This window comes from Ursus arctos, unplaced genomic scaffold (assembly GCF_023065955.2).
Source record: "Ursus arctos isolate Adak ecotype North America unplaced genomic scaffold, UrsArc2.0 scaffold_4, whole genome shotgun sequence".
In the NCBI taxonomy this organism is placed as follows: domain Eukaryota; kingdom Metazoa; phylum Chordata; class Mammalia; order Carnivora; family Ursidae; genus Ursus; species Ursus arctos.
In genome coordinates, this window is record NW_026623056.1 from 93,880,432 (window position 1) to 93,888,688 (window position 8,257).

Consider the following 8,257-nt stretch of genomic DNA (forward strand, 5'->3'; position numbering starts at 1 on the left):
CAGCAGGCCGCAGGGTCCGGCGTGCGGGCCGGAGGGCTTTGTTGCACACTTGATGACGGGCGCCGGCGTCTCTGTCCCTCCAGGGCTCCAGGGGCCTTCTGGACCCAAGGGTGACAAAGGAGACGTGGGCCCTCCAGGACCACCAGGTGAGGGAGCTCTGGGCGGCCCTGGCCTGGGGGGCGGGGGTCCTCGACACTGCTGCGTCTGTGGTGACCTGGCTGCCCTCCTGGAGGAAGGAAGCCCCTCCCAGGCTCAGGGGGCCTGGACAGGACCCGTGCAGCTGGGACTGTGTTTGAGACACCTGGGTGGCCCCACAACTCTTGGGCCCAGGGCTTCAAGGACAGGTGTCCCTGGCAGCAGGGCTGAGGGGTAGGCTGGCCCGGTGTGTTGGGGGTCTCGGGACGGGCCCTCCCTTCCCACAGCTTGTGCCAGAGCCTTCATCGGGCCAGATTCCCGGGGAGGGGCGTGAACTCCAAGCCCTCGGAAGGTCTCTTGGATGGTGAGACTTCTCCACCGAATTCTTCCACCGCTACGTGAGATACAAGAGAACAGCAGTGTGAATGTCGGGGAGCTAGCAGAGCGGAAGCCCGGAGAGCGGAGGGCTGCAGCCCAGAGCGAGGGCAGGTCAGGGTGAAACCCTGCGTTTCCCCTAAGGGCTGCTCGAGCCCCTGGAGCACCTAGGACTTAGGCTGAGCAGGTGAACAAAATGGCCAGAGCAGACGGGAACGCGAGAGGGAGAGCATATGGCGGGTAAGCCAGGCTGGCGGGAGACCCAGCTAAGGCAGAGACAAGTGACAAAGTGCTGCAGTAAGGGAGGGGTGAGGGCGTCCGCGGGGAGCTGGGACCCGTGGGAAGAAACGGTTCCATCCTGGAATGGAGAGCTGTGGCCGAGCAGTCTCCGTGAGGCTAGGCTGATGAGTCGGGGAAGGGTGCGAGGGGAGGTCCGCGCAGGGCGGACGGGCCACGGCTGGGGCGGGGCACACCAGCAGGAGAGGATTTGAAGGCCTAACAGCCAAGGATTTTCCAAGACTGTGGAGAGACTCAAGGAGTCCTTCACACAACCGATCGAGACCGGACTCCTCTACCGGGAAGACAGACGCCAGAAAAGGGGCTTTGGGAAGTGGAAAGACAGTGTCTGCTAACCTGCGAGATGCTCTTCGGAGCAAAGAAGCAGCAGCCACGAGGCCATCCCAGGAGCAGCCCTGATGGGATGGAGGGGGCCCTTCCGGGAGAGGAGGTGATGCTGGTGGTACATGTCGCGGGGGGAAGAGCCCCCACCAGGCCCGCTCTGAAGCGGGTAGCCCTCACTCACGTCCGGCTTCAAGTCGGGACGCACCTTGCCCGCTCAGGGATGAGCCCAGATCGGAGCAGGAGCGTGCAACTAAAGCTAAGACGCAGGAAGAATGCCACGGCAACACCTGGACCCAGGAGGAGGCCAGAAAGGAGAGAAGGAGCACAGCAGATGGGACACGTAGAAAGTGGGCGGGAGAAGAGTTGGTTTAACGTGAAATCTGTCAGTCAGTGCACTGAACGTGAGTACGCTGAGTACTCCAATTCCAAGATAAACACTGTCAGCTGGGTGAAAACAAAACCATATGCCGCTTACAAGAGACGTTTCGCAAACGTGAGGACACACACGCTGAACGTGGAAGGACAGGGAAGTCACTCTACTGGGAAAGGAGTGGGGAGGGCAAAGCACGCCAGTGTGTGTGTGTGTGTGTATGTGCACCTGTGCGTGCCTGTGAGTGCACCTGTGTGTGTACAAACGTGTGTGCGCCTGTGTGCGCCTGAGTGTACCCCTGTGTGCACGTGTGTACAAATGCGTGTGTGTCACAGAGAGAGGTCACACAAGTCTATCCTAAGGCAGGAAACATTGCCAGAAATTCTAAAAAAAACTGTTCATAATGATAAAGGGTAAACCGACCAGGAAAATACAGCAGTTCTAAACTCTGTGCAGCTAACAACAGCTTCACGAGGTGAAGAGCAGGGATGGGCAGGACCGAAGGAAAACCGCAGTCATCGTGGGGGTGTGGCGGGCTCTCAGCAAGTGATGGGACCTGCACAGGAAAGAACAGCTCAGGTGGGGGATGGAGAGCTGCCGGCAGGTGACCACGAGGTGACCACCTGGAGCTCTGGGGCCCGGTCTGCACCACACGGGCCCACACGGGGCAGAAAGTGCACAGGAGGTCTGCATCAGAGCCGTACCTGGGAAGTGACCACACAGCAGGTCCAGATACAGAGAATCCAGGGGGCTGCGGAAGGCGGTGAGGCGCTCGCCACCTTCTGTCTGCGGCCGCCGTGGCCCCCGGGCAGCAGGACCCCCAGAGGGGCTCCCTGCAGCAGCGGGGCTGTTCCCAGCCTCACACAGCACACATTTCTAAGCACCCAGCTCAAGAAGTCAGAAAACAAACAGCAGATTTACCTTGAAGAAAAGAGAAGACATGGTACAGAAGTGAATGGGACACGTGCGGGTCAGCGAGCTTGGGAAGGACTGGTGATCCTGGCGCGCCCCCTGCTGGATTGAGAGCGGAAGGAGCCCTGCGGTCTGACCCTCGGACTCCCTGACCCAGAGCGGGGCGGGGGAGGGAGATACCTGCTGGGTATTTGTGGAGAGGGAGAAATAAAACTTCCATTTTACAGACATCTCGTGTCTGAACGTCCAACACCTGGAAGGACGTACAGATAAACCGCCACAATTAGTCCATTACTGATGTCAGGAGGGCCGTTTACAGAAACCAACGACCTGTCCTAAACAAAAGGAAATTCTAAAAAGGTGCCATTTAGAGAGGGGGATCAGACCCATGGCTCCCAGAGGCAGGCGGGGGTTCCCGGCACCCAGGCTGCGCCAGCAGGAATCCACCCAGAAACAAATTCCAGAAGGCGAGGAAGGAAGAAGAAAGTGGGGGGGGGGGGGGCGCTGCCCAGGGGCTCACCGAGCCGCCCCTATGATTCTCTCCTGCAGGGCAGTTCCCGTTCGACCTCCTCCAGCTGGGAGCTGAAATGAAGGTGGGTGACACCCACGTCCCCAACACCCACCCCACCCTCAGTTTCTCCGGGGCTCTGGCAGTGCAGGAAAGTGGGGAGCTGAGCCTGTCCCACCGGGCCTGCCAGACCTGGGCTCCAGAAGCTTCGCTGCCTCACCCTGCCCACCCAGAGCTGGGGGTCAGCCCTCCCCACCGCACCAGCAGCGGGAGCAGCGCTCTCAGACCACCGTTTCCGTCCACAGGGGGAGAAGGGTGACCGAGGGGACACCGGGCAGAAGGGCGAACGGGGTGAGCCCGGGGGTGGCGGATTCTTTGGCTCAAGTGTGCCTGGCCCCCCCGGCCCACCAGGCTACCCTGGGATTCCGGTAAGTCTGGGATCCCTGGGCCGGGGCTGGGGCAGGTGCAGCCCAGCCGTGGACACATGCAAGGCCTACAGGCTGTGCCCAGGAGCTCTCCCCTCCAGTTCTCACCCCCACTCTCGGGGTGGGGGTGCATGGCCTGGGGGTGCCTCCAGCCAGCCGGGGGAGAAGGGGACACGAAGGGCCCTCACCCAGCCCTTCACGCCTGCTCTCCTGCTGGCGCTGTTCTTTCCTCGGGGAGACCAGCTGCCCTAAAAGACTCCAGGGAGCCCAGCCCAGCTTCTGCCTGGGGGATGGAGGGGGAAGGAGGACTCTCGGGGGCTGCACCTCTGTTCTGGGATCCCATCCCAACAAAGAGTGCACGGTGTGGGGGGCCAGGTTTCCCAGGCCCTGTGGTGTGGGGAGGGAGGCGGCGGGGAGGGAGGTGGGGGCGCTCTGAGCTGCTCCCTGCAGGCCTCTTGGTGCAGATGCAGCCTGGCCCCTCAGGATTTCCCGCTTCCTGTTTTGTTGTGCCCCCCCCCACCAGGGTCCCAAGGGAGAGAGCATCCGGGGCCAGCCCGGCCCACCTGGACCTCAGGGACCCCCTGGCATCGGCCATGAGGGGCGTCAGGGACCTCCTGGGCCCCCTGGACCCCCTGGTCCACCAGGGCCCCCTTCCTTCCCTGGCCCTTATAGGCAGAGTAAGTCCAGCAGGGGGTGGGGGCCTGGGCTCCCGCCGGTCCAGCCAGGGCCATGCGTTCCCATCTCTGTTTTCTCTCCTATAGCCATCAGTGTTCCTGGCCCCCCAGGCCCACCGGGGCCCCCTGGGCCACCTGGAACCATGGGCACCTCCTCAGGGGTAAGAGTCCCCCCTGCGCCTGTCTGGTCAGATGCCCTGGCCTGGCCGGCCACCCTTCCCTTTGGAGACCGTGGGGGCTGTGTCAGAGAACGCCGGTGCCAGGCCCGGCTTTGCAGCAAGTGCACGACTGCCTTGAGACATGGTCCCCAAAACAGAGGTGGGGGCCGAGGGGCGGCCGGGGGACGCAGGTGGGCAGGGGAGGGCAAGGGAGGACAGCCAGTAAGAAGGGCCCGCAGCAGTGCTTACAGGGAGCGTGGGGACTTGCCGTCCAGCCCTCCCCGCGGGTGCCCCCCGCCCCAGGCGCCGCAGAGCGTCCTCAGGGACCGGCCTGATGGAGAAAGGGACCCACTCAAGCCTGCAGGACGGTCCCTCCCCCATGAGCCCAGATGCTGCCTGTGTGTGATGGGGACCCACTAGGTCGGGCTTCCAGCAGGTGAGGATCTGGGCCACGTACCAGACCATGCTGGACAAGGTGCCGGAGGTGCCGGAGGGCTGGCTCATCTTCGTGGCAGAGAGGGAGGAGCTGTATGTCCGCGTCCGCAATGGGCTCCGGAAGGTCCTGGTGAGTCCTCGGCACATGCAAGGGGCCAGAGAGCTTCCCCGGCTCACTTGCAGTGCGGTAGGGCTCGGGAGAGCGCATGGGGGGGCCCGCACCCAGCCACCCAGGGGGGGCCTAAGCCGCATACGCCTTCGGGGTGAGTGAGAGAATGGGCATGAGTGGGCGGGGGGGGGGGCGGAGAGGGAGAAGCAGGCTCCTGCTGAGCAGGGGGCCCGACGTGGGGCTCGATCCCAGGACGAGCCAAAGGCAGACACTTCACTGACGGAGCCACCCAGGCACCCCATCTCCCACTTTTCAAAGTAAATGCATGTAAGGTGCTGCGTGCCCGGCGCTGCCATGCTGGCTCCCACCGGGGAGGGCAGGGTGCCTGGTATCAGGGGTCGCTGGGGTAACCCCTGCGTTTTCTTCCAGCTGGAGGCGCGGACGCCACTCCCACGAGGGACGGTAAGGAGCCATCTTCCGCTCCGCAGCCGAGAGGACGGAGGACGGCCCGGGGTGCTGGGGCACGGGGTGTGGGAGGGGGTGCGCAGACCACAAGGTTGCCTCCTTCAGGTCACGCTCACCGCCCTCTGAGAGTGTCTGGCACAGAGATGGACGGACGGGGGGGGGGGTGCAAAACACCTGGACTTCCCACTGCTGTGGCTCTCTCGAGCGTAGTCATGACTTCTCAAACCGCCCGGGACCGAGGCTGCATTAGGTGGCGTGTCCCAGGTTCCGCGAGTCTGTCCGCTCATGGAGCCCAGTGGGTCCCCTCTCTCATTCATTCGTTTATTCATTCATTCATCTCAGGCCGCTCCCATGTGGCAGGCACCGTTTCAGGCAGGGACACGCGAGGCCCCTGCCCCGTGGAGCTCACGGACGGGCACAGGTGGCAGAGATGATGGACAACAGGCACTCCATTTTATTCCAGATTATTAACAGCAGGAACCTGGGAATAGGGCACAGGGATACAGGCAGACGCAAAGCACGAGGCACGTCGGAAGGCGTTCCGTGCTGTTGGGAATTGGATGGGCTGCAGGTCGCCTCCCTGAGGTGCGGTGCAGCAAGGCCTAAGGAGCGGAGAGCGTGGGTGTCTGTGCGGCAGTGAGGAGGGGCTGGAAGGTCAGGGGTCCTGAGCTTGGGGGGTAGTGCTCGAGCACAGGGCCAGGCGACCCCTGAAGGCATCAGGCTGGCAGGGCTCCCGCCCTAACCCTCTGGGGCACCCCAGGGTCAGCGGATGGCCTGGGGCTGGGGAGCTGGAGCACACGCGGGGGGTGCAGATGAAGGGGGCGTCTGGATAGGCTGCCAGCAGTCAGCCCATTGGTGCGGGAGTGGCCCCTGCCACCGCCTGCCTCTCCGTCTGCAGGACAACGAGGTGGCCGCCTTGCAGCCCCCCGTGGGCAACCCGTACCCCCGGCGGGAGCTCACCCACTCCACAGCGCGGCCCTGGCGGGCAGACGACATCCTGGCCAACCCCCCGCGTCTGCCGGACCCCCAGCCCTACCCCGGAGCCCCACACCACGGCTCCTACCTGCACTTCCAGCCGGCTCGCCCCACTAGCGGGCCCACCCACACCCACACCCACCAGGACTACCAGCCGGTGGTGAGCAACCCCCTGTGGACTCCCGGGGCTGCGGGGAGGGCTCTCTGGGCCTGGGACTTGCCCTCCGGTGGTCTCCGAGAAGCGGGAGCCCCTGGGAGAGATGGCAGGCAGAGCCTGAGGACTGGGACTTGCCCAGGAGCTGGGCGGGGGTGGTGGCCCAATGGTGGCTGCTCCAGACCCCCCCTCCCCCCCGCTGGGGCTGGTGGCTGACCCCGAGGCGGCTCTCCCGCAGCTGCACCTGGTGGCGCTGAACAGCCCCCAGCCGGGCGGCATGCGAGGCATCCGCGGGGCGGACTTCCAGTGCTTCCAGCAGGCGCGCGCCGTGGGGCTGGCCGGGACCTTCCGCGCCTTCTTGTCCTCACGGCTGCAGGACCTCTACAGCGTCGTGCGCCGCGCCGACCGCACGGGTGTGCCCGTCGTTAACCTCAGGGTGGGTGCAGCCGCTCCTGGGTCGGGTGGGCCCCCAGCCCCTGAGCCACCTGCCAGGGGTCCCGGTGTGTCACAAGGAGCGCCTTCAGGTTCTCGACGCGGGGCCAGGCCCTCACGGGCAGCTGCCGCCTCGGAGCTCGCACTGGAAAACGTCGATGCGGGGCCTCGTGGCCCCCGCACCTCCCGCCCACCATCGTGTGCTCCTCAGGGCCAGACTGGGTCTGGGGCTAGGGAGGGGGCCCAGCGAGCCGGCCCACCCTCTGGCGGCACATTTCCGGGGAGGGAATGAGCCCCACTGTACTTCCCTCCGCAGGACGAGGTGCTGTTCCCCAGCTGGGAGGCCTTATTCTCGGGCTCCGAGGGCCAGCTGAAGCCCGGGGCCCGCATCTTCTCTTTCGACGGCAGAGACGTCCTGCAGCACCCCGCCTGGTAGGCTCCCCGGGCTGTGTCGGAGCAGAGGCAGCAGGGGGTGTGGTCTGGGAGGTGGAGCCCCAGGGACCAAGGACGCCCGACTCCCCGCCCTCGCACTGGCCCCACATCCAGCCAACATGGCCTCTGCCCGGAGTGGCCAGGCCCCGGTCTGAGGCTGACGGCCGCTGCGTCTTGCAGGCCCCAGAAGAGCGTGTGGCACGGCTCAGACCCCGGCGGGCGCCGGCTGACCGACAGCTACTGTGAGACGTGGCGGACGGAGGCTGCGGCAGCCACGGGTCAGGCTTCGTCGCTGCTGGCCGGCAGGCTGCTGGGGCAGAACGCCGCGAGCTGCCACAACGCCTTCATCGTGCTCTGCGTCGAGAACAGCTTCATGACCTCCTTCTCCAAGTAGGGGCTCTGCCGGCTCAGAAGGACAGGCGGACAGATGGCCAGAGGGGAGGCCAGGAGGCAGGAGCATCTGCCCACACCCCTGGGGGGGGCCCCTGGCTGGGACACTTTCCTGTATGGTTCACATTTAATGTAACCCTCAAGAAATAAAAGGAAGCCAAAGAGTGTATTTTTTAAAAAGTTTAAAACAAAGCCTGGTGCCAGGACTCCTTGCGCCCCCCCCCCCCCACAGGGCCCTGCCCCCTTCCCGCTTGGCCCCAGTCAGACCAGGGGGTAGACCCCATCCATGGCAAGGGCACTCACTACCCCGGGGGGGGTGCATGCCCCTGGGGCCCTCTGTGGCCCCCGCAGGTGCTGACTCGGCTTCCTGCTGGCCTCCCTTCCTCTCTGGACCTGGCCCAGGGGCTGCACAAGCGGTAATGGGCCCTCCCTCCCCCAGGACTGTCCGGGGGCTCAGGCCATGGGCACAGTATGGGCCACCACTCAGCCACGCCCAGGCCAGGGCAGTTTCCAAAATCAGCGCCTCCCCCCACAGCTGACCCCAGGCTCCTCGGGGCCCCCCAGGCTCTGGCCCTCATCCCAGTACCACTACAGGCTGGTGGCTCCCTCCCCAGCCCTGCACATGGGGCCCACCTTCAGCTCTGGGTCCCACTGGCTTCCCAAGGGACCCATGAGATCACGCCCAGC

General features: G+C 65.0%; 1 protein-coding gene across 6 annotated transcripts in view; it reads left to right on the plus strand.

Annotated features, from left to right (window-relative positions):
• COL18A1 (collagen type XVIII alpha 1 chain) overlaps nt 1-7,762 on the plus strand; it is an 88,112-nt gene extending 80,350 nt beyond the window's left edge. For 5 of the 6 annotated variants that reach the window (XM_026520494.4, XM_026516982.4, XM_026518352.4 and 2 more), the window contains 11 exons: nt 84-146; nt 2,963-3,006; nt 3,227-3,349; nt 3,870-4,023; nt 4,108-4,181; nt 4,612-4,743; nt 5,152-5,184; nt 6,086-6,322; nt 6,555-6,752; nt 7,065-7,180; nt 7,361-7,762. In XM_026520494.4, coding sequence (XP_026376279.2) covers nt 84-146; nt 2,963-3,006; nt 3,227-3,349; nt 3,870-4,023; nt 4,108-4,181; nt 4,612-4,743; nt 5,152-5,184; nt 6,086-6,322; nt 6,555-6,752; nt 7,065-7,180; nt 7,361-7,574 — 1,388 coding nt within the window. In that variant the 3' untranslated portion in view covers nt 7,575-7,762. The remainder of the gene's footprint in view (nt 1-83; nt 147-2,962; nt 3,007-3,226; nt 3,350-3,869; nt 4,024-4,107; nt 4,182-4,611; nt 4,744-5,151; nt 5,185-6,085; nt 6,323-6,554; nt 6,753-7,064; nt 7,181-7,360) is intronic. The other variant, XM_026517622.4, reaches the window with a different exon arrangement.
• Nucleotides 7,763-8,257: the final 495 nt, after the last annotated feature.